This window comes from Loxodonta africana, chromosome 17 (genome assembly GCF_030014295.1).
Source record: "Loxodonta africana isolate mLoxAfr1 chromosome 17, mLoxAfr1.hap2, whole genome shotgun sequence".
NCBI lineage: Eukaryota > Metazoa > Chordata > Mammalia > Proboscidea > Elephantidae > Loxodonta > Loxodonta africana.
In genome coordinates, this window is record NC_087358.1 from 64,734,699 (window position 1) to 64,761,232 (window position 26,534).

Sequence of the window (26,534 nt, forward strand, 5' to 3'; positions counted from 1 at the left end):
CTCGTTTATTTTTTAATGAAAATGTTGTGCCATTGAGCCTCTAAACATAGTTCTACTGACCTTGCTTTATTGGCCTTGCTTAAAGGAGTCACAGTTGGTCACACAAAAATCACATAAAGATGAAGCGATACTTTGAAATTATCACAGACCCAGTAATGCTGTTCTTGCCCTTGGATCACTTCTATAAAAAGCGTGTAGTACATTTCCCTTTTGTGATTCGCGTTGGTAAATTAGTGCTATCTTTTTTTTTTTTTTGGTATAGATCTGCATATTGCATATTCAGTCTAAATTTTCTGGGAAGATTTTTTTACTAGAAGCCTAAAAAAGGGTCATATTAGCTTACCTAAGACGGCAGTGGGTTTTTCTTTTTTTTTAAGGCATTAATGGAACCCTGGTGGTGCAGTGATTAAGAGCTCAGCTGCTAACCAAAAGGTCGGCAGTTCAAATCCACCAGCCACTCCTTGGAAACCCTACTGTGTCCTATAGGGTTGCCATGAGTTGAAACTAACAGTAACACTAATACAACTAATATAACAACAGCTAATATAACCACAACTAATATAACAACTAACAACAACCACCTAACACCAACAACAAAGCATTAGTACTTGGTGATCAGCTCTCTATCAAAGGTATGTTTTTGATCAGCTAGGAATTCAGATGTGGTTGATTGCATATGCAGTCCTTATCACTGAAATGCCTCTGATGCCTTGCAGGTAAGTCTTGCATTTGGTTGGCAGAGCAGTAGAGGAAAAGAGAACTATGAGAAATGGCAGGGAGGAGAAGGGAGAGAAGGAAGAGGAAAAGAAAGACTAAAATAGTAGGCTACTGTGGTTTGTGACTCTATGTAGGTTTGTCTCAGTCTTTATAGAAAACTAGGAAGTTAATTTATGGATTTTTGTTTTTTGGGCTACCACAACTTTTTCTTGACCCACAGATAAAAAACAACATCCTAAGCACTTGACCCATTTGTTCCAGTATGTTTTTTGCCTTTTCCTCCCAAGGAAGCTATGATGTTCTGTCCATTTTTTCTTTGCATTTAGACTTGCTCTAAATACTCTCCCACACATCCCTTTGGTGAAGACTTGCTGAACCCAAGCCAGTTTATGATTTCAGATCTTGTGCTGCACATGGTCTGCAGTGAGAAATCCTCCAATCCTGTGTGACATAAAGGTGACCTATGCAATCAGGTCTAGAGTTCTTTGTTAAAAATACACGTGGTCAGCCAAAAAAATTTAATTGGAAAGCCACTCAATGTTTACACTAAAAAGAGAACTAGTTTCCCTTGCTCTCTATACAGAATTGGTGTTGAGGTCAAATGATCAAATATACATTCTCAAAGAACCTAACATCTTGACTCAGGCTGGATTAGGCATCCCTTCTCCATTCTCCCGAAATACCCTGTGCATATCCCTTTCTTTCTTTGCTTCTACTTTATTTTATAATTGCTTTTTTCTCTCCCCTCCACACCCTAATCTTAAACTATGAATTCTGAGGATGAAGACTGACTTTAATCTTTTGACCTACTGTGCCTGGCACCCAGTAGGTGCTACAATAAATATTCAAGTGAGTGCATTAATTTTAAAAAGGAAAACAAGATTAGCAATTAATCTTCAATCTTGTTAGAACCTAAGAAATCTACCCCTCAGTTGGCTTTGTCTCCAGCAGCATTTTAGTAATAGTCATTCATAGTGAGGTACTGCAATTTAATCAGTAAAATTTTATCTTTCAAACCTGGGACATTGCCCTGTAAGCTAATCAGAGCCTGAGTTCTAACAAGAACTAGAAAGAATAGACATGGTTTACCCCTGTGAACCTGGTACCTGATCTCCCCTCACACCACCAATCCAGCAGTCCGTAGTTCCTTGTCTTTTCTTTCTGGATGTGTATGTATGCGCACACTCACGTGCGCCTGTGTGGTAAAATACAACCAAAAATTTGCCACTTTAACCATTTTAATGTATAATCCAGTGGCATTAATCTCACTCACAGTGTTGTACAACCATCAGTTACCACTGTTGCCAAAACTTTTTCATCACCTCAAACAGAAACTCTACCCAATAAGCTCTAACTTCCCATATTCTCCTCCCCCGAGTCCATAACCAATAACCTCCTTTCTGCTCTATGCATTTGTCTCTTCTAGATGTTTCACATAATGGGGATCATACAATATGTGGCCTTTTGTGTCAGGCTTATTTCACTTAACATAATGTTTTCAGGTTCATCCATGTTGTAGCATGTGTCAGCACTTCATTCTTTTTTATGGCTGAATAATATTTCATCGTTTGTATATACTACATTTTGTTTATCCATTCCTCTGTTGATGGGCACTTGAGTTGTTTTCCACCTTTCGGCTATTGTGAATAATGCTGCAGTGAACATGAGTGTACAAGTAACTGAGTCCCTGCTTTCAATCAGGTCTTTTGGATATATACCCAAGAGTGGAATTGCTGGGCCATATGGTAGTTCTCTGTTTAACTGAGGAACCACCAAACTGTTTTCCATGGCAGCTGTACCATTTTACATTCCTACCAACTGTGGGTGAGGGTTTAATAGGAAAGATGTTTATCTTATGTAAATTAAAGGATTATAATATAGTGTATTAAGGACAATCTTTGAAGTATGTGCAGTGTGAAATGTAAATCTAAGGGTGGGCTGTTAGGGAAAGCTGCTGTGAGAAAGTGGCATTGAGTCTAATCTTGAAGGACAAGGAGTTCCTATCTGAGGAAGGGGACAGGCGTTACAGGGAAAGGGGACTGCATGTGGAAAGAACCAGAAGCGCTAGCTATGAGTTGGAATCGGCTCAACAGCAATAGTTTTGGTAAGGGACCGTACGAAAAAATGAGGCCCAAGGGAAAAGCAGACCTGGATGGATACCTGTGAAGGAGTTTGAAATTTAACCTCTTGGCCAAAGGGAAAGTTGTTAAAAATTTTTAGGCAGAGGAATATCATGATCTCGCTGTCGTCTGCCTGTGCCTTCTTCAGCAATTTTCTGATCTTGTTTTTCCTTGTTGTTACTACTACTTTCCCTGCTAATGGTTTGGCCTGTTCCCTTGCCAAACTAAATCATTTGGTTAGAGTAATTCATCTTAGGTTACAGTTTGGAACACCATAAAAATCCAGGACATTTGCTTCCTCCACTCCTCCCCCGCCCCCACTCCTCCCAAAAAAAAAAAATTCTGTACCATGGCTAGATCTTGTGACCCTAATTCCATCTTGTTACCTCACAAATTGAGAGGCTGGGAATATCTTCCTCCATTCTTATCACTTTCAGAGGGTGACATCTTCGTATATAGAAAATACCCCATTACTTTATTCTGCCAGAACAGGGACAGAATACACATAAAGCAACTAAATTTGTACACTTAAAACTTTCTAAATATTTTGTGTTTAAGCCTTTTTAGGCTTTCCATTTTGTACCCCTAGACTATAAAATGGGCACACTGGACTTGAAGTTGAGAGAGCTGCTATGGGGCTACCCAGAAGCCACTGGCGATCGCTCTGTTCAAGGTTGGCCCCACTGCCTGCACCCACAACTGTGTGGTGGTTTGTGCACGGGGTCTTAGCCAGTCACACAATAACCCGGGGTTCTTTGGGATTTTACAAAGATGCCATTCTTGGCACTAACACTGACAATTATTTGTGCACAGCCTGTCATTTTCCACCCATGAATCCCATTCAATTAAGAAGGAGTTTATGAAGAGTGTCTCGTTTTCTAAACGTAATTTGAAGGAGCAGATGGCAGAGGTGCATCTTACCTGGCCGCTTCAGGCCTTCATGCTTACTCATTCACACAGGTCCATTAGGGAAGCCAACTGCAGAAGGTATGGGAGACAGGCTGGCTCCTGCGGGACCAGGGCTCCTTTGATTCATTGCTGCCACCTGCTGGGGCCTGGCAGCTGGAATGGGAAAGCTGCTGAGTGAGAGCACCTAGCCACGGCCTCCCAAGGAACCAGCTTGTAGTTCCCAGGCTGATCAGCGATTGTGTTTCTAGGTGAGAACCTACCTATAAGCGAAAGAACCTTATAAACTACAGAGCATTGTAGCAGTGTAAGGTGTTGTAAATTGTGTTGGTAATGCATACATCGAGCAGTGGTGAGAGCTAAGCAATGCACCAAGGACCGAAAGTCACAGTATCTTAGAGCTGGACGAGTCCTTAGAGCACATGGTGTGAAGCATTAGGGTAGTTAAATCAGAATCACTGGGGGCTTGTTAAAAATGTACATTCCTGAGCCTGGCCCCAGAGGTTTTGATTCACTGAGCCTAAGAGGAGGCTTATTGAACAAGCTTCCTGTGAGGTTCTGATGCAGATAGTTCTAGCATCACACTTGAGAAGGGCACTGCCTGAAATATTTTCTAGGCAAGAGCTTCTTGATTTTTTTCCTCATTTCAATAAATATAAAAAATACGATGACTTCATTTAAAGTTTGTGAAATTTCAGTGGCAAAGACTTCAAACAATGTCCACAGCGTGGGCGCACACGTGCACACACACACGCACACTAACACTCTGGAGTTCCAGTACTCCCTGACCTCCGCACGAGGGTCACCGGTGCCGCCCACCCTTTGTTCTGTAGATGATAGAGCTGAGAACTTGTGATCTGTGTGAGGCACACTCCTGCGTCAGTGGGCAGAGCTAGAATTGGAGCTCAGATTTCCACACTGGCTTTTTCCCTGCTCTGCCTCAGCTGTGATATGTGACTCAGCTAATCATTTATTTTTTTTCTGTATTAAGTTTCTCCATATCAGAATAAAACCACACTTTTTAATAAATAACAAAAATTCTGATTTTAAAGAATACTCTACAATTGTTTTATGTGTGGCAGTTTCAGAATGGTGTTAGAGGGCATTGCCAGTGCTGTTCCCTTGATTCGAATCATCATACCTCCCCTTATCCTCTTAACAGCAGACATCAGAAAATCCACAAATGTTTAAAGTGTATGTTTGCACCACAATTTTTAAATAGCCCGTACTAGTCCCTTGCCTGTCCTTCATGATGGCCTTCTCCTGGACCCCTATTTTGAGGAAAAGTAAGTTCTTGACCCGAGTATAGCATTACTCCCACCCTACCTCAGTCAAAAGCTAATAATAAAATCCACATTGTACATACCTCAAACTCAAATAACCTACTGAATTAATATCAAGATATTACTTTTGACTTGCACAAAACTTAAATACTTTTGTTTAGGTTTTCTTACATCCACTGCCTCTTTAGAATTGAGGAGCACATTTTAGATCAATCTTATTAAGAATATTTTGTTCGGGATGAGTCACTCTAATACTGTAACTGGTCTTTGAATTGAAGCACACACACCAAAATTGTTGGATCGGTTTGTTCCGCAGCAAGAAAATCACACCTTAATAATTAACTTTTCTCTCCAAGAAGGAAAGACTATAATTTACATTAGTCAATTTCTAGTGGAATGCTTTTTGGCCTTGCTCATTGGCGAGCAAAGGTGGAGTTTTATATGCCGTAGCCATCATTTCTGTGAATATAGCAATCATTTGGTAAATGTCTTTTGAATTTTCAGGGACCTACAATACCAGAGTACAGAGTTCTACCCCACATCTTAGCTCACCTCATTACCAGTTCTTTCCTCTCATTCTGTCTTGGCAGGCTTGGCCGGCACAAATAATAATTTTCCTTATTACACAGGAAAAATTGTGGCCTTGTAGCAAATTTGAGAAACCACCTTGGAACTGAGAATTCTTTATACCTGTTATTTGCTTGGTTCAGAGAATATATCTTTCAAAAAAATATTTTTCTTTTCTTATATGTGTCTTAGTTTCTTAGTGCTGCTTTAACAGAATACCACAGGTGGGTGGCTTTAACAAGCAGAAATTCATCTTCTCACATTTTAATACAGTAGAAACACAAATTCAGGCTGCCAGCTCTAGGAGAACGCCTTTTCTCTTTTGGCTCTGGGGGAGAAAGATCCTTGTCTCTTCAGCTTCAGCTCCTCATTCTTGGTAATCCTCATATGGCCTGGCATCTTTCTTCTATCTTTGCTTCATTGTTCCTGTGCCTAATCTGATCTTTTTATGTCTCAAAAGTGATTGACTTTAGACACACCCTACACTGATGTGACCTTATTAACATAACAGAAAACCCTGTTTCCCAGTTGAGATTACATCCACAGGTATGCTGTTGCTGTGTGCCATCAAGTGGATTCCCACTCCCAGCAACCCTGTAGGACTGAGTGGAACTGCCCCATAGGGTTTACAAGGGTGTAATCTTTATAGGAGCTGATTGCCAGGTCTTTTTTCCTGCAGAGCCACTGGTGGGTTCAAATTGCCACCCTTTTGGCTAGCAGCCAGATGCTTAACCATTGTGCCAACAGGTATACCCATGCACCTGTTGCTGTCAAGTGGATCCTGACTCATTGCGACCCTATAGAACAGAGTAGAACTGCCCCATAGGGTTTCCAGGGACGCCTGGTGGATTTGAACTGCCATCCTGTTGATTACCAGCCGAACCTCTTAACCACTATGCCACCAGTTTCCATCCACAGGTATAGGGGTTAGGACTTACAGCACATATTTTGGGGGGACACAGTTCAATCCATAACAATATGCTTTTGCTCCTGAAATCGGAATAACCCTATCTGATTGTGAACTGAATCCTTGAATGCCATGCATACCAAGAGCAGAATGTACTTAATATGCTGTATCATATTAATCAACGTTGAGCACCAGTAATTTTCTAGTGTGTTTTCATCTAGACTTTTTTTTTTTAAAGCTCTACAGTTGTTGGCATTCAGGACTTCAACCCCTTTGATGTAGATTATCACATATTTAATCATGTAATGCATGTGTAGAATCAAAAGGCAGCTTACTGAACATGTTTATAGAGAAATCTCCCTGATCTTGCAGGATCGTAATTTTTATCACTCATAAATGTCCTTTAGCATATCATTTTTATTTTAAGTTGTATTTCCTGCCTTCATAATCTCATCTTTTGGGGGTTATGTTTTTTTTTAGGTGTACCTGAAGGAAATCTTAAGAGAAATTGGTATTCAGAATGTAAAAGGGACCCACAAAAACACATGGGAGCTGAAGCCAGAATACAGACATTATCAAGGAGAAGAAAAGAGTGATTGAGAAGACCATGCCAGTACGCCAGTGGAAAAACTAAGGGAATGCTCCTGTACTGGCCTTGAGACGTGAATACTTGAGCACCACCTAGTAATAGGGGTTAAATGACTGCTTCCTTAATTTCTTTAGCTAAATTTTTTAAACAAGGAATTCTTGTAAAGTTTCTTAAGTGTTTTTTGAGAAGAAAGAACAGATTTATTTATAGACTTGTATTAAATCAGATTATTCATGATGGGAATAGAGGTTGTGAAATTAAGAGAGTGTTTCTTTTAAAGTATGAACTTTTAAACTGTAAAATTAGGAAATGTTTTCTAAGCGAGGACTCTTTCCTCACTGTATCTCTGGGGAGCTGAAGTATTACAGATCCAGAGCAAATGCATCATGAAAAAAAAATAGTCAGCTACCGTTAAAAGGAATAAAAAGCCAAAGTTGCTATTTCTGAAGCCGTCAAAGAACAAAGCTGTCTTTATTTTTATGTTTACAGGTAGTCACATTTGGTGACCAAACATACATTATTAAAAGGAGAGCATTTGAGTTTATACTAAGATAGTTTTCATTTAGTTTATTTTACCCTAGTGTCTCAGACTAGGTTCTCTAGAGAAGCAAAACTAGTGGAGCATATATTTATATATAGAGAGAAAAAATTATCTTAAGGAAATGGCTCACATGGTTGTAGAGACTGGCAAGTACCAAATCCTTGGGTCTGGTGTCAGGCTTCTGGCTCACATAGCTGCAGAGGCTGACAAATCCTAAGATCGGCAGACAATACTCAGATCATAGGCTCAAGTCCAGGAACTGGAAGTCAGATGATGATGAGCCAGATGCAGGATCCAGAAGGAGCAAAAGCCAGTTAGCTTTTTCCAGACCATCCATATGTATTGGATACAGGCCTCACCCCCAAGGAAATTCCACTTAAAACTGATTGGCTGATCACATCAGATCACATCTTGAAGGTGATTACATTATTACATAACTGCCAGTTTGACACACAGCCTTAACCATTAACCATCACAGTCCACCACTTCTTGTCAATTTGGCACCTATACATATCTCCTTAAACAAAACACAATCTCTAAATACAATTAGGAAGTCATACTTGGCACCTAACATGATACAACAAACACACATGCAACTGAAAACGCACTAGCCCTGTTTACATTTTATATTGTATAAGTGAAGAAAACAAAAATATTGGATGCACACATACAAGGAAGGAATACTCATAACAATAGTCCTCATTTCTGAACTGGTCACATGGTCGTCACTGGTATTTAGAACTATCTTCTTCCACCACCCATACTGTAATGCCTTTACCCTCAGTAAGTACCTCAGCTGGTCATGGTTCTTTTCCTGATAAGGTGTCTCAAACCTTCATTCCTGAAGAGTCAAGGCCATTAGCAGTCATGTTGGAATTGGGTTGCTGTAGTTTTCCATTGACTTCAATCACAGGGCATGGTAGTACTAAGAGGCACCCTAAGGAATCTCCTGCATACCAGACATACTCTTCTTTACTTCCATTATGTAATATCAATCTGATTTCCTCTTGGTAATCAGGATCATTCACACCAGCCAATATGGTAATGTCCTTCTTTGCCTGTTGATCCAGAGGCATAAGGAGCCCAAAGTGGCCAGGTGGGATTCTTAACCCAGTTCAATGGAATCAGTGATGTGTCCCCAGATGGGAACATTCCTCCTTTTGGAGCTAAGACCTCTAGACCTGCAGAGCATAGGGTTGAGGGGACAGGAAGCAAAAATTTTGTGAGTGGGTCACTAGGGGTAATGGTGAGTGGTACCACTTCCATTTCCACCCACTGATTCCTGGACCCATGAATCCTGGCTTTGGGAGAAACAGCACCATATATTGGATGCTGGATTAGAGCATATACCATCTCCTGGAGAACATTACCCCAACCCTGCAAGATATTGTCATCTCACTGGTGCCATAATTGTGTCTTTAGAAGGCCATTCCATCATTCTGTCAAGCCAGCTGCTTCAGGATAATGGGGAACATGGTAAGACTAGTGAATTCCATGAGCATGGGCCTACTGCGCACTTCATATCCTGCGAGATGAGTACCTTGATCTGAAGCAATGCTGTGCAGGATACCATGACGGTGGATAAGGTGTTCTGAAAGTCCACGGATGGTAGTTTTGGCAGAAGCATCGTGTGCAGGAAAGGCAAATCCATATCCAGAGTGAGTGTCTATTCCAGTAAGAACAAAACACTGCCCTTTCCATAATGGAAGTGGTCCAATGTAATCAACTTGCCACCAGATTGCTGGCAGATCACCTCAAGGGGTGGTGCCATATCAGGGACTCAGTGTTGGTCTCTGCTGCTGGCAGATTGGCTGCTCAGCAGTGGCTGTAGCCAAGTTGGCCTTGGTGAGTGGAAGTCCGTGTTGCTGGGCCCATGCATAACCTCCATCCCTGTCATCATGGCCACTTTGTTCATGAGCCCATTGGGCAGTGACAGGAGTGGCTGAGGAAAGAATGTCTGATATCCACAGAACGCATCCTATCCACTTGATTGTTAAAATCCTCTGCTGAGGTCACCCTTTGATGAGCATTCACATGAGACACAAATATCTTCACTTCTTTGGCCCACTCTGGAGGTCTGTCTACATACCTATTCCCCATACTGCCTTATCTCCAATTTTCCAATCATGTTCCTTCCAAGTCCCTGACCATCCAGCAAAACCATTGGCCCAAGCCCATGAATCACTATACAATTGCACATTGGCCATTTCTTCTTCCAAGCAAAGTGAACAACCAGGCACACTGCTTGAAGTTCTGGCCATTTGGAGGATTTCCCTTCACTACTATCCTTCGGGGAGGTCCCAGAAGGGGCTGTAATGTTGCCGCTGTCCACTTTCAATTGGTGCCTGCATAACATGCAGAACCATCTGTAGTCCACAAGTTTTTCTCAGCTGATCATAAGGAACTCTCTGTGAGGCCATAGGTGCAGACTGGGAGATAGAAGGTAATGTGACAGGAATGGAGACCATGAACATTTGGGCCACTTTCTCATGCAACTTGTGCATTCAGGTCCTGTTTGGGCTCGATCTACCACTTCCATTTAATGATAGGGTGCTGCTGTGTGCAGCCACCGTTATGGCTCTGTGGGTCAGACAACACCCAGTTCATGATGGGCAGCTCAGGCCTCATGGTGACTTGGTGGCCCTTGGTTAAGTGTTCAGTCTCTAGTAAGGCCTGGTAACAAGCCAAAATCTGATTCTTGAGAGTAGTTATTTGCAGAGGATGGCAGGGCTTTGCTCCAAAATCTTAAGGGTCTATGCTATGGTTCATCAATAGGGGCCTGCCAAAGACTCCAAACAGCATCTCTATCTGCCACTGACGCTTAAAGCACCATTGATCAGCTGGATCATGTGGCCCAAGTGGCAGAGTGGCTTGCTCAGCAGCCTGAACCTGTTTCAGATCCTTCTCTTGCCCTGGGCCCCACTCAAAACTAGCAGCTTTGTAGTCACTTGATAAATAGGCCAGAGTAGCACACCCATATGAGGGATATGTTTCCTCCAAAATCCAAAGAGGCCCACTATGTGTGCCTCCTTTTTAGCTGTGGGTGGGGCCAGATGCAATAACTTATCCTTCACTTTAGAAGGAATATATTGATATGTCCCACAGCACTGGACCCCTAGAAATTTCACTGAGATGGGAAGCACCTGAATTTTCATTGGATTAATTTCCCATCCTCTAGCATGCAAATATTTTACCAATAAGTCCAGAGTCATAGACACTTCTTCCTTACCAGGTCCAATCAACATAGTATCATCAGTGTAATAATGAACCAGTGGTATGTCTGTGGAAGAGAAAGGCAATCAAAGTCCTGTGGACTAAATTATGACATAGGGCTGGAATGTTGATATAACCCTGAGGTAGGACACCAAGTGTGTATTTTTGGCCTTGTCATCTGAAGACATACTGCTTCAGGTGGTCCTTTGAAACATGTATGGAGAAAAAGACATTAGCCAGATCAATAGCTGTGTATCAGGTACCAGGAGATGTATTAATTTGCTCAAGCAATGAAACCACATCTGGAACAGCAGCTGCAATTGGAGTCACCAAGTTTTCAATAAACCACTTTAATTCTCCAAGATCCATCTGTTTTTTGCACAGGCTAAATAGGTGAATTGAATGGGGATATGGTGGGACTCACCACCCCTGCATTCTTCAAGTCTTTGGTGGTGGCAGTAATCTATCCAATCCCTCCAGGAATGCAGTATTGCTTTTGGTTTACTATTTTCCTAGGTAGGGGCAGTTCTAATGGCTTCCATTTGGCTTTTCCTACCATGACAGCCCTTACTCCATTTGTCAGGCACCCAATATGGGGTTTTGCCAATTGCTGAGCATCTGTTCCAACTATGCATTCTGGAACTGGGGAAGTCACAACAGGATGGTTTCAGGGACCACTGGACCTACTGTGAGACAGACATGAGCTAATACTCCATAAATAACCTGACCTGCTCATGCTTCCACTCTGATCAGCCACAGTGAAGTTTTGGGTCTGCTGGGATTAGTGTCAGTTCCAAGCCAGTATCCGGTAATCCCCAAACTGATTATTTCCTTTTCCCCAATGACCAGCCACTCTCGTAAAAGGCCGTAAATCCCTTTGGGGAAGGCTGAGAGAAAGATTAACAGTATAAATTTTTAGCAGTGTGGCTAGGTCCTTAAGGGGTCATGGCCTCCTCTTCATTCAAGGGGTTGTGGGTCTTTAAACTCATTCAAGTCTTGGAATTGATTGAGGAGCTGTGACTCTTCTGGTGATTCGCTTTAGACTGCTGTTCACTTCACTTAGAATCCTTCCACTTGTACAGATCAAGTAAATATTTAGTAGATTTCCTATCTGTTCACTCCTAGGGACACCATGACTAAGTAGCCAATGCCCTAAGTCCATATGAGTCAAACTATTCTGATTACTGCTTTCACTCTGCTGTCTGTTACTGGTAACCATGCCCACCTTATTTTTGTCAATTGAGTGCCACCACTTGGCCCCAACCACCACAGGGTCCAATCAGCCCCATTGTAGTTAGGTGTCTTAATTCAGTTAGGGCAGTTCCCACTGTCAAATCTTACATAAACTAGCAGTCACAGCAGGCTTCAAAGATGCTGGGGCTCCCTTCACAAATTTGTTCCTCACCATTGTGGTAAAAGTTGTGTCCTCTGGGCACTCCGTGTATGGGTCTGTGGGTCTAACCTGGTAAATCCGCTCTAATATACTAATTTCCCTAAGCCTTTTGATACCTTCTTCTACAGCATATCAAGGCAGGTCTGGTACTTCAACTTGATTTAGTGTAGGCCATCACATAATCCATGCTTCAGCAAACCAACCAAATAAACTATTAGATCTTTTCTACAGTGAACTGTGCTTAGTGGGCCCATATCAGTAAACTCAGACTGATCCAATTAATGTTCCTTACACCATAATGTTCTCTGCACATCCTTAAAAGCCATTCCCATACATATTCCCCGGGTTTCTGTACGTATTAGAAAAGGCAAGCAGCTCTTTTGGAGTGTAGCATACCTCCTCCTGGGTTACACTTTGTACTTCACCTTTTGGGGGTCACTGGGACTTAAGTCTAGTTATAGGTTTAGAAGCAAAAGTGGGTGGTGAGAATGTGTTCTGAGACCATTCAGTAATGTCTTGTAAGGGATCTGCCTCTAGAGATGTCCCAGGCAATGACTCAGACACATCCCCGGGTAACGACTCAGAAAAAGGCTCTTCAGACACAGGTGGGTTAATCTCATCAGATGTGGGTGGAGGGGCTAATGGTTTTCCTGGGTAGGGGGGCCTAGCTGACGAAGATGGAGTAACCTCTTCAGAGGGGAGTGAGATGGCTGGCTCTGTTGGCAGGAGTGATTCAAGGAATTTAGGAGTTCACTGTCCCCAACTTCCTGATTATCTGCCCATATGTCCCCATCCCAAGTTTCATGATCCCATTTCTTCCCAATGTCCTCACTTTAACTTCAGACAGCATTCAAGGTTGGGAATTCAATTGGTGGTGTAATTCAGCTCACTTACCATAAGTTTGTGAGTTTGGTTTTTGGTAGTATCAGCTCTAAGAAATAAGGCTTTCAGAGCACAATTGGCAACTCTGAGGTCATCTATGCTGCACTTGAACTGTGACTCTCAAGCCCTGAGCTCATCTCTTTCAGCGCTTTGTCTAGTGAAAGTGAAATAAATAAATAATAAGTAGGACCAACAAATTAGCTAGCTTATACTTCTCATTCTGACAGAATTGTAGAAAAATATCAAACACGCAATCACCCAGAGCCTCACGTCTCACCAATGCTTGGTCTTCTGGTGGTGATGTTTTGCATATTTCTATTGCCATCTCATGCCATGGATTAGCAGCGCCCTCTTTACTGCTGGAAGCAGAGTCATCAATATCTTTAAGACTAACCAGAGCTGTGAACCAATTTAAAAAATTCATTCTTAAAATTTTGTTTCTCTAAAATCACTCTCGGTGATGAATTTCTTAGTCTGGGTTCTCTAGAGAAGCAAAGCCAGTGAAGTATATATATATATACACACACATAGTGTTACCTTAAAGCAATGGCTCATGTGTTTGTAGAGGCTGACACGTCCCAAGTCCTTGGGTCAAGCATCATTCTGGAGGCTTCTGATTGGTGAAGCTGCAGGGGCTGACAAACTCAAGATTGGCAGGTCGGGCAGCTCGCTGCTGGCTCACAAACTGGAGGCTGATGAATCCACAATTGTCAGGCAGTACGGCAAGTCGCTGACTCAAGTCCCAAGAACCAGAGGTCAGATGATGAGCCTGATGCAGGATCCCAAAAGAGCAAAAACCAGTGAGCTTTGCCAGAATGTCCATATATATTGGATGCAGGCCACATCCCTGAGGAAACGCCTCCTACAACAGATTGGTTGATCACATCAGATCACCTCATCTAGTTGATTACATCATTACATAACTGTCAAATTAAATCATTACATAACTGCCAAACTACATCCTTGCATAACTGCCAAACCACAGAATCATGGCCCAGCCAAGTTGACACACAACCTTAACCATCACACCTAGTGATATTGATAAAAGAAAAAAAAAAAAAAAAATCATGGTCAACTAGTGTTTATTTTATTGGCCTTTAAAATAACTAGAAGTTAAATACCTCTCCAAAATGTCAAGACATATCTCTGCAACCAGATTATAAACTCTCAAACACTGACTTTCCTCCCAGAATTCTCCTGTGCACTCAGCAGGCATGTATTGCCTGTCACGACAAATGATGCTAACAAATTGAAGAAGGGCCATGCATTTTATGGAGGAGTGGGAATAAATCCCATACGTATAAACAGAAAAGATGAGTGTCAAAGTTATTGCTGGAGAGTGACAGTGTTTCATTTATCTTTCTTTTTAATTAGTTTTTTAAATAAAAGCAGTGCATGTACATGGTTAGAGTTTTTTATAGCACAAAATAGGATGTATTAGGCAATCCAAAGTCATATGCACAAACAAGACCACAATGAAAAAAAAAAAACACACACAAAAAGAAGAAGCTTTAGGAAACTAACCACAATGAAAGTTGTTTTTTTACTCAAACATTTTGTCAGCTACTTCTAGATGCTTCCAGCCAAGAAGTAGCAAATGCCAAAGCTATAAGAAAATGTTATATATTTAAAACAAAGCAAGGAAATAGGTATCCATTAAGATAAATATTTTTTGGTATTATTTGATTTTCACAACAGAATACCAGAATTCTGAAGTTGAGTACCACTACACCAAATGTTTTTCCCTTGTATTCCCACTGTAAAATGAAATTCTGATGAAGAAGGGTGACCTTATTCCCCAGCCCACCTCCAGTTGTCTTATTTTGTCTTGTTCTGGTGCAGGAGCCAAATGTATCTTCAAAAAAGAAAAAACAAAAACCAGTCACCTTCAAGCCGATCCCTACTCACGTGAGCCCAGGTGTGTCAGAATACAACAGTGCTCCACAGAGTTGTCAGGGGCCGATTATTTAGAAGTAGCTCATCAGAACTTTCTTCTGAGGCACCTCCGGGTGGGTTCAAACCACCAACCTTTCAGTAAACCAGTCAAGTGCCTAACTGCTTGCATCACCCAGGGACTCCTAACCATATCCCCATCACCTTCCGATACCTGGTTACTTGAGGCTCGATGTAAGGAAACAAATGCATAATGGTGTGATAAAAAAAATTCTGTATAGAACTGAAAATTCTGGATACCTGTCATGTGTTTGGTTCATAGCATATATCTTCCCAAAACACTTCTCTTTCTTGATATGTACTACTGCCCTGAAACCCTGATGGCATAGTGGTTAAGAGCTGTGGCTGCTAACCAAAAGGTTGGTGGTTTGAATCCACCAGGCACTCCTTGAAAACCCTATAGGGCAGTTCTACTCTGTCCTGTAGGGTCGCTATGAGTCGGAATCAACTCGAGGACAATGGGTTTGGTTGTTTTACTGCCCTGAAATAGACCTGTGTCTTCTCTACCCACACCTTTTGTTTTTGTGGTGACAGTGCCTGCCAGATGGGACGTAATGGCTGCTGATAGAGTTCCCAGTGCAAAGCTCTGTCTCATTTGAAACTGTGCTTTGGTATTTCTGTAAACCTGGTTTCTTCAGCTTATTTTAGTTACCTTTCACCTCATCACACATGCTTGTATCTGCTTGGGTCCCTTAAACACGTGTAGCCTCTCCTGTAGGATAGTCAATCTAGGTGGATTGGTGTCATTCTTGATTAATTTTTTGAAATTACCTTTTTATTTAATACTAAAATATGGCTGTTGGTTACAGAGGATAGCCTCCTCCAAACAAATCCCTTATTCTTTTATTTCCAGGCTTTTTTGCTCTGATAAATATGCTTTTGACAGCCAAAGATCAGAAAGTAAGAATCCTAAATCCATATAACTGCTGAGAGATTGAGAGCAAGGAAGACTGATGAGGGAGTCTCCCCGACTCTCTGTTAGCCCAAGACTAAAACCATTCCGGAAGCCAACTCTTTAGACAAAGATTAGACTGGACAATAAGACACAAGATGATACTTGTGAGGAGAGTGCTTCTTAGTTCAAGTAGACACATGAGACTAAATGGGCAGCTCCTGTCCAGAGGAGAGATGAGAAGGCAGAAAGGGACAGGAGCTATTGAATGGACACGGGAAATACAGGGTGAAAAGGAGTGTGCTGTCACATTGTAGGGAGAGCAACTAGGGTCACATAACAATATGTGTATAAATTTTTGTATGAGAAACTAACTTGAACTATAAACTTTCACTTAAAGCACAATAATAACAAAAAAAAAGATGACACCTAAGTAGACAGGAAAGCTATATTGAACATATGAGATTGTTAAACTCAACTAACGCACACACATAGGGGATATTTTAGCTGACAAAATGTCATAAGATTACAGCTGCTGGGCATTGGAAAGATTTGAAATTACATGTTGCCACAGTAACTTCTAAAGTGATATATCTTAAAAAAGAAAAATGATTTTGCTCTGTCATATCATGAGCAACTCATGGATTCCAGCAGAGTTGCAGTTATTCCTAATGGTCATGAGCAAATTTTCTTTAAGGCTTATTTTTGTTCATGGTGGTGCTTATCACTGGAATCATAGTAAACGCGTATCAGGCCCTTGTGTACCAGGTGATGAGTTAAACTGCTCTAAATTTACCTTATTTAATTCTTAGAAACAATGCTGAGAGACCGGTAATGTGCATTTTCAAGAACCATTCTTTGCCTAACATTCCATCATGAGTACTGGTCCCTCCTTAGTGGAGTAATACCCATGGGGGGAAATGAGTTTCAGTATACTTTCCCCAAAATCTCCCCTCCCCTCAATCCCACCTCCAAACCAGGATAATGGAGCAGACCGCAAAGTTGTGAAGAAGGGGTGTTTGTCTTTGGCATCCTTACTCAAACCCAGACCCCCAAATCTCCCTTCCCACAGGATGAAGACAGGATAATAATACAGTGTGGTACAGAGGTGAGAACTAAGTGCTGTGATCAATCAGAATATTCGAGTTAATATAGTGTTGCCATTTATGCTGTCAAAGAGTAAGAACACTCACTCTGTTAAAGTAAAAGCAAAGATTCATTGAGGGGAATACCATGAGTGAATTGGGGAAACTCAGGGCAGAGAGGAATCTACCAAGTGCTCCAAAGCATGGAAGGAGAAGTGTGCTTTTATAGTAAAGATGGGGAAGGGGAGTGCATGATGGTCACATGGTCACAAGGTGGGTACATCATCAACAACTTTATTTTCAACTACCCTCTTCCTGGAACATCTTGAGTAAATTAATTCTCCTACAATCCCTTTCCTGACCCCTACCCTTATTTACTTAAGAGTGGCTTGAGGCAAGCCAGTTGCACAAGATAACAGGGGGCAAAGCTCTTTTGGTCCCACCAGCCAGAGGCCCGAGGCCATATGGATATGAATAGGAAGAAGTCAAGGTTACATACATTCTCCTACAGAAGTAAGAACTTGTTACAAAATGGAGTTTTGATTCAGACCACTTGCCAGCCATTTTATTATGCCAAGTGTCTCAGTTTTAGAAGTTCACTAGCAGAATGCTGTACATGGGTTTCAAATTTTTAAAGCATTTGAATGCAGTAAGTTAATTTTAAAACTTCGTTAAATATAATTTAATCATCAGTGATTCTTAAGAAATAAATGGATTTATACAGTGCCTCAGAACCATATTATGAACACATACAGCAGATGTCTATAATACAGTCTTATTAATACAGGGCTGAATTAAAGTGTTTACTGGGCTGGGGCTGGACTTTGCAACATTTAAGCCTTACTTGCAGGTGCCTTTCTATTTCTCTCTTTGAACAAAAGCCCATCAGTCACTATGCCATTTGTTCCTTCAGTGAAAAATCATTGATACCCACTATGTGCCAGGTACGGTTTGTGATAAGGTGCCTTACCTACCACCACACTCCTCTGCCTACCTTACTAAATAAGAGTAAGAGCTCGTGTTTATCAGACCCTTGCTATGTGCCAGGCACTGTGCTAAGCATTTGATGCAGATTTACTCATTTCATCCTCACAGCAACCCTGTGAGTTTTCTTATAACCTTCCTTTTATAGATAAGAAACCTGAGGCATTGAGAGATTAAAGAACCTGCCCAAGGTCATACAGTCATTATGGGCAGAACTGAGATTCACCAAATCCTAGAACAGCATTCAGAATGGAAGCTCTTATTTACTGTTATGTGTTAGGTAATGAGTGCTACGCTGCTGATTGCCCACAGTTGTGATTCTTCTAGCAGTGCTCCTTGTCTTTGACTTCTTGCTAATTAATGGATAGCAAAGTCTCAAGACAGCTTTCCCAAGCCAAAAAAGAGTTGATTCTGGATTCTGCCTGAGTTGTTTTGGTTTTAAAGATTTGGTTTCCAATTTTTCAGGTTGTGGAGTTTCTCATTTTGTGGAATAATGTCCTTATTTGCTCTGCATTTAGATAAGGAGATATTTCTCAAGAATGACTGCAAATGGCCAGTGTACTTGATTTATGTATGTCCTAGGCCACCTAGTGACTCTCCAGTCCCAAGCTCATGAGAAAGCCAGTGACTTGGCTAGTCACACTTGGGGATCAAAGCCTATGACCTAGAGCAACTTGTTTACCTTCTGTGCTTCAGTTTCCTCATCTGCAAAATAGGAATATTAAGAGTATCTACCTCATAGAATTGTGATGAAAATAAATGAGTCAAATATGTAAAACACTTAGAAAACTGCATGACCATAGAAAGTACCACATCATTGTTAGCTATTATCATGCATTAAATATGGAGGTAGTACAGACAATGAAATGATTAATTCTATCTTTGGGGAGTCAAGAAAGACCTCTTAGAGGAGTTGGTATCTGTACTGGGTTTTAAAGAGGTCTAGGGAAACCCTTAATGAGATGGATTGACAAAGCCACAACAATGGACCCAAACACACCAACGATCATAAAGATGGTACAGGATTGAGCAACATTTCAGTCTTTTATGCACAAAGTTATCACAAGTTGGGGCTGACTCAGCAACAACTAACAACAACAAGGAGCTCAACAAGAGTGAGGGAAAGGGAAGTACAGAGAAAACAAGTGCAAAGGCATTAAGGAACAGCCTGCCTTTGTGAGGTGACTGGAGTGAGAACCCACAGACAACCTTCAGTTACTTACAGACACAGTGGGGTAGCAAAAGGCTGTGGCTAGACAAGCTGAGCCCGGTCTGCCAGATGAAAGAACTTGGGTGTTGGGTAACCTCAGCCTGGGACCAGGCAGAATGGATGAAAGGCAGGCAAGGCTAACCTTCAGTTGTGTACATGGTGATGTAAATGACCCGATTACTAACTTATTTGTAGCAGGCTTTAGATTTTTCACTTTGATTCATCCCTGAACATATTTCTTTGATATAGTCCAACTAGAGCAGCAGTCACAACCAACATTTGTGTATTATGTGTTAGAGGTCTCAATCTTCACCCTTACCCATTGCAGGTTCTAATTAATAAAGACAGGTGAGGAGCAGGAGCTAAATGGAGTCAAATGATTAGCTTTACTAATGGAAAAGTTGGAAATGATGGAGAGGTAACAGACTACCAAATGAGTTCTCACTTCAGTCTCTTCCTTAAACCAGCCCAGGCTCCCCTCCAGACTACCAAGGACCCAGCTTAGACATCAGAGAGTGTTCAGTCATGTGTTCAGAAAACATTGTCAAATGTAGACTTCCAAAGAGATATCACTATAGCATGAACTACTGATAACTATCTTCAGAAATAGATAAGCAACGATCTCTCATCAGTGATGTTGAAAGGCAAACTTTAAAAATTATACACAGGACAATATATTTCTAAAACACATAAAAAAGACGTATTCAGATGATATAAAGAACTCTCAAAACTAAATAAAGCAAGTGGGCCAATTTTTAAAATGGACAAAAAAATGTGAACATATACTTCACCAAGGATATATATGGGTGGTCAAATAAGCACATGAAAAGCTGCTCAGCATCACTGGATTCCCACCGCATTAGGGAAATGCAGATTAAAACTACAATAGAACATTAGACATAGAGCATTAGACACCTGCTGTTGCTCTTAGTTATTGTCTCATGTTGACCCCGGGCAGAATGAAATGAAACAGACCTGCACCATCCCCATGATCGGGTTGCTGATCAGACCGTTGTGATCCATGGGGTTTTCAGTGGTTGGTTTTCAGAAGTAGATTGCTAGGCCTTTCTTCCTAGTCTGTCCTAGTCTGGAAGCTCTGCTGAAACCGGTTCAGAACCATAGCAACGTGTAAGCCTCGAATGATAGACTGGTGGTGGCTGCATTTGAAATGCATTGGCTGGGAATCAAACCTTGGTCTCCCCTATGGAAAGTGATAATTCAACCACTGAACCACCAATGTCCCCATAAACATCTGCAAGGATGACTAAAATCTTTAAAATCCTGACAGTACTAAGTGCTGACAAACATGCAGAGCAACTAGAGCTCTCATACAATGCTAGCGGGGATGTGAAATGATGCAGGTACATTAGAAAACTGTTTGGCAGTTTCTTATAAAATTGAACATACACTATACAACCAAGCAATCCTACTAGTAGGTCTTCACCCAGGAGAAAGAAGGTGCATGTTCACCCAAAAACCTGAACACAAATGTTTATAGAGGCTTTAAACATAATTGCCAAAAACTGGAAACCACCCGAATGACCGTCGGCTGGTGACTAGACAAACTAACTGTGGTACACTGTAGTCATACGATGGCAGACTACCCAGCAACGAAAAGGAAGAGCTACTAATACAGCCTCTTGGGTGAATCGTCAATGCATTATGCCAAGGGAAAGGAGCTAGACTCCAAGGGCTACAGACTGTATGCTTCCAGTTATATGACATCTGGAAAAGAAAAAACTGGAGACAAAAGCACAGGTCAGGGTTTGCCTGGGGGTGGGGGTACACAGAGGGGTTGGCGACAAAGAGACACAGAAACTTTGGGGGTGGTGGGAGTGTTCTGTCTCCTGATGGTGATGATGGACTATGTGTTTGTTAAAACTTTATCTGTACACTTTGAAAGGCGAATTTTACCGTATATAACCTGACTTTAAAAACTTAAATAGTTCAAAAGCTGGAAACAAATGTCCATCAATAGGGAAAGGTCATATTGCGGCCCATCGGTATTGTATAACTTTGCAACAGTTGAAAAGAGTGAGGTAGATCAGTGCATGCTGACCTGAGAAGAGCTCTGCATTCTTAAGTATAAAAAGTTTCAAAACAATGTTAATAGTAAAATCCAATTTATCTTAAGAAAAACAAAACAAAATAACACTAACCAAAAAGGTCAGCAGTTCAAACCCACCAGCCGCTCCTTGAAAACCCTATGGAGCAGTTCCACTCTGTCCTATAGGGTCCTCTATGAGTCAGAATCAACACAACTGCAATGGGTTTGGGTTTTTTTGATTTTACATGAATACACAAACACACAGGAAAAGGTTAAGAGACACACCAAACTCTCCTCTGAGAGAAGCATTAAAATAGAAAGACAAGGGGAAATCTCTTTTTTGTGTATATTTTTATAATGAGAATATATTCACGATTTGAGGAATTAAAAATGTTTTATATATATGTATGTATATATGAAAATAAAGCCAAAGAGAAGAGATTGCCTTTTTAAAATTGTGTTTTGGGTGAAAAGTTTACACAGCAATTTAGATTCCTATTCAACAATTCATACACAAATGGTTCCTTGTCATTGGTTACAGTCCCCACAATGTGTCAGCACTCTCCCCGTGTCCACCCCACTGGCCCCCTTTCCATCCGTCCAGTTTCCCTGCCCCTCTTTGCCTTCTCGTCTTCGCTTTTATGTAAATGTTGACAGCATTGGCAAGTGAAGCCTGAACAACAGTGGTCACTTAGCTTCCCTTCTGTTACCACCTACACAAAGATCCATCCTAAACCCCGCCACCTGAGACTGCAAGCAGAAGCAGCGGAAATGAAAACACCGCGGCCTTTACAGACGCCGCTGTAAGTGGATACCAAGCAATTGGCTGAAGGACAGAAAAAAAAAAAATTAAATAACAGCTTAAAAAAAACAAAATATTTTCAATTGGGCTCAACTGGTTGATTTTCTTGTGGGAAAAAAAAAAAAAAATTGCCTATCCAGATACAAGAGCTTAGTTAGGTCTGGGGTTTCACGGTCTCCGTCACATCTAATAGTTGTTTTTGCTGGATGTTATGAGGCAGCTGCTATCCCCAGGAAGCTGGGATGGAGAACCCTGTTGTGATTTAGAAGTGGCTGGGGAGAGGCCGGTAAGCAGAAAAGCTTCTTTTTCCACCAACCAGGTGGGAGGTTGGAAGATGCTTTCTAACGCCCCCGATGGTTATAAGGTGCTGTGATTCTGAGCTGGGGACTGGCCAGGCCTGCCTGTTAGCCTTGCCCACCCTGAGACTGGAGGGGGGTTGCTTCATTGTCGTCACCCAGGCTCTGCACAGGGCGGACAGCCAACTGCGATGACACGCTGAGTTTTACACATTGACACCCGGCAGCGGACAGCCTGGTAGGCACTAGGCAGGCGTGTGTATTCTGGAAACAGTCCCAGAGATTCTACCCTCTGACTGGGAAAAGATCATTCACTGAGTGACTGAGGGGCATAACCTGTCCCCTGCTGCGGGCCCACCTGCTTCTACACACTTTCTCATATGCACCATAAAACGCTTGTCTCTAGCTCCCAATCCTTTCTAGGCTGCATCCTACTCAAGGCTCTTGGAGTTGTAGGAAAAAGAAATCCATTCAAGGTGACTCAGGCAGGAATCACGTGCTCCCAAGGACTGGCCCTCCTTCTCTCTGGGGTCACGTGGTCTGCACCGCTGGCCTCCCTCTTTTCCTGTGCCCTATCCTGCCCTCTGCAGAAGATCTTCCCCGGCTCCACACTGTTCACGTTCTCCCAGAGCTGCAGCACACACTTGTCTAGCCACCGTGCCCGCTCTGGCATTCTACAGGGCTTTTCAGCTCAGCTTCCCACCGCTAACTTTTATTCTGGGTCTCATCTCTGTATTTTCCAGAGGAATCTGATCGGTGCCCACCTTGGGCCAGGTGTCCACACTACCCAGATGGCCCATGGATGAGCACAGAGACGCCCTCCAACAGGGGCTAGAGCTGGGTGGGCATGGGTCGGGAGGCTCCAGGGAAGAGGTAATGTCCAGCTGGACACTCCAGAAAGAGACCACAATGTCCTCCAACTGTGAGGCAGTTAGGGATGCACATGTATTCAGGACTATGAGGACCCTGAGGTCATTGTTCTGTTGTGTTCTGCTGGGTTGAGATTTGGTGCCTAGGCCCGAATTCCACAACTAATGAGGTAGTTAAAGCATTGGGGAAGATTCACCAGCGAATTTCAGGATGATGGTGAAAATTATGTGGAAAAGACCCTTCTGGTCCTAAAATTCCTATGATTCCTATAAAGATAAAAGAACAGAATATTCAACCTGTAGAAGAAAAGTTTTAATACAGGCAGTTCCCGGGGTTGCCAAAAAGAGCCATTCCTAACTGTGTCTTGAAGTCGTTAAGTGGAATATGTAGGTAAGTCAAAACAGGTGCACACAGATCTTATTTAGCCGACTTTAGTGGAAGAAAAGGCTCAAAGCCTTTTCAATGATTTCAACCTGCACCTGCAGCAAGTGAAGGTGATTGCGATGAAGAATTTTTCAGTTCTTTCAAAGTGAGAGCAAATTTATATAACATTAAAGGGCAAGTATAAGTCAGACGTTCATAAGTTGGGGACTGCCTGTAGACAAACTCAACTATATAAGTGACTTACCTGTAAGGTGTGTAATAAAAGAGCCTAAATTGCGGTACGAGCAACAATAATCCACAATTTTACACATACTCTGTTAACAACAAGCTGAAAATATTTGATCCCCAATTCTGACAGGGTTGACGTGAAGCTTGTGCTCACACATCCCTGGTGTGCACTGACAAAGCGCTGTTAGCCTTTCAGAGTTTAACAGCTGCTCTATCACTTCACATCTTCCTCATGAGGCAGTGCTGGGTCGTGGTAGAATTCTCACCTTCCATGTAGGAGGCCCGGGTTCAGCTCCCAGCTAATGTACCGCATAGGCAATCACCACCTGTCTGTCAGTGGAGGCTTGCGTGTTGCTATAATGCAGGTTTCAGCAGAGCTTCTATGAGTTGGAATAGACTTGACGGCAATGGTTTTTTTTTTTTTTCCGTTAGATCCTAAGATGGACTAGGAAGAAAGGCCTGGCCACCTACTTCTAAAAATCAGCCAGTGAAAACCTTATGGATCACAGCATTTCAATCTGCAACAGATCATGGAGATGGTGCAGAACCACTCAGGGTTTTGTTCCATTGTGCATAGGGTTGCCATGAGCCAGAGGCCAACTGGACGGTAGCTAACAACAACAAGCTTTTTCCTCACAATGACTTCCAATGTGCAGTCACGGTAGGCATTTTTATCCCCATTCTACAGATCCAGAAACAAAGGCACAGAAAAGTAAAAATTCACTCACTCCGCCTATTAATGGCAGAACTGAGACCCACATACACTCACTCCCTACACGATGGTCTCTCCTCTAGCCCCGTGATCCTCGAACCCACCTGGTCATCAGAATCAGAGGCATGGAGTTGGGATTAAAATGCAGACTGCTGGGCACCACCTGAGAGCAGCTGGAACATATTCCTGGGGCCCCGTCCCAGTTCTGTGTTTTGATAAATCTCCACACATATTTCTGATGATCAGCCAGGGCTGGAAACAATAGCACTCGTCAAACATTTTCAACCAGAAAACTAATAAAAAGGGTTGTTTTGTTGTTGGATTTCCTGTCCATCAATGACTCATAGGAAAGTTTCATGCTGTCTTGAACGGGTGCAGTGGCATCCCACCCCTTCCACATCACATCCCACACCAAGTTCCCAAGGGTGGCTGGCAGGTCAAGTGAGATGAGTTTGTAAGGTGACTTAGCTCAGTGCCTGCCACATAGAATACGTTCAATAGATGTTTTTTGCTTCTACTGTCACTGAATGATAACGTTAACCTGCATTTCACACCTTTCATTTCTAGCCACTTCACGGGAAGTGGCCAAAAAAGCTATGACTGTTAGTTGCCATAAGAACCTGTTCCCACCCATGGCAACACTATGTACAACAGAACAAAATGTTGCCCAGTCCTGCGCCATGTTCACGATCATCTGTGTGCTTGAGTCCATTGTTGCGGCCACTCTGTATCTTGAATGCCTTCCATTCTAGAGGGCTCATCTTCCAGCACTATGTCAGCCACTGTTCTGTTGTGATCCATAGCGTTCTTATCAGGTAATTTTCAGAAGTAGCTCATCAGGCCTTTCTTCCTAATCTGTCTTATCTGGAAGCTCTGTGGAAACCTCTCCACCGTGGGTGCCCCTGCCGTTTGAAACATTGGTGGCATAGCTTCCAGCATCATAGCAACATGCAAGCCTCCACGGTACCACAAACTCATTGCTGGATGGTGGAAAAAGCTATTAATGGGTGAAAAGCTGAGGACCTTGGCAATCAGGTAGTGAGTAATGCCAGTTGTCTTTATCAATACAGAGTAAACAGTAACTCCAGTTTAGGATAAAACAAAGGTAAATAAATATTGAAAGGCCCTAGAGCTTTCACTAACTAGTTTAGAACCCTGTGAGTTCAGGTGCCCAAAAGCCAGGTCTCCTATGACCCCTCCCCACCCAGGGCCACCAGGAAAGGCAGGCCAGCCCTGGGCCACCACCTCTGGACTGTAAGTGTCCCTCATTAGGTCCCTCCTAATGAGGGACAGAAAATGAAGAGGAGGAGGTACTTGTCACCCCAGAGTGCATACACTTAACCCTCGAAGTACCAATCCAGTCAGTTGGGATTTTAGATCCTCTGGTTCCTTCTTTTACAATGTCCACTTGGATTTCCTTGCTCTTCAAGGTCTGAATTCCAGATCTAAGGAGATCCTGAGAGTGCTCAGAATAGATGGAGGAAATACCTCTTCATGGTCACTCCTCAGAAGGCAGCACTTACAGCTACAACTTTGGGTCCTGTCAGCTTAAAGGTGCATATAGTGAAAAATACCAGGGCATATGATGCTCAGAGTTCTCCTTGCTGGGTTTGTACCTTAGTTGGCACCTGTGACACACAAGGAAACCAAGAGAATAAACTTCTCTTTGTTAAAGCCATCCACTTGTGGTATTTCTGTTACAGCAGCACTAGATAACTAAGACACCCAGTTAGTTATCTCTCACAGTCTAGGAGGCTAGAAGTCCAAGTTCAGAGCGCCAGCTCCTGGGAAAGACTTCTTTCTCTATCAGTTCTGGGGGAAGGTCCTTGTCATTGATCTTCCTCTGGTCTAGGGGCTTCTCAGTACAGGGAGCCTGGGTCCAAAGGATGCACTCCACTCCTGGCACTTCTTTCATGGTGGTACGAGGTCTCCCTCCTCTCTGCTCGATTATAC

At 42.3% G+C, this 26,534-nt stretch overlaps 1 protein-coding gene and 1 long non-coding RNA gene across 6 annotated transcripts in view; one reads left to right on the forward strand and one right to left on the reverse strand.

The window, feature by feature from the left end:
* The window catches only part of GTF2F2 (general transcription factor IIF subunit 2), a 187,576-nt gene extending 180,039 nt beyond the window's left edge, over nt 1–7,537 (forward strand). The window contains exon 8 of the mRNA XM_003412608.4: nt 6,981–7,537. Within this exon, the coding sequence (XP_003412656.2) occupies nt 6,981–7,100 (120 nt within the window). The 3' untranslated portion in view covers nt 7,101–7,537. The remainder of the gene's footprint in view (nt 1–6,980) is intronic.
* LOC111751338 (uncharacterized) overlaps nt 1–26,534 on the reverse strand; it is a 40,156-nt gene that overhangs the window by 9,811 nt on the left and 3,811 nt on the right. Inside the window, exons 3-4 of one of the 5 annotated variants that reach the window (XR_010318198.1) lie at nt 13,656–13,980; nt 235–13,517 (exon numbers count right to left, since the gene is read on the reverse strand). This is a non-coding gene — a long non-coding RNA (uncharacterized LOC111751338). Of the gene's footprint in view, nt 1–234 lie in introns of those variants that run through there. The other 4 variants (XR_002786409.2, XR_010318199.1, XR_010318196.1 and 1 more) reach the window with 4 other exon arrangements.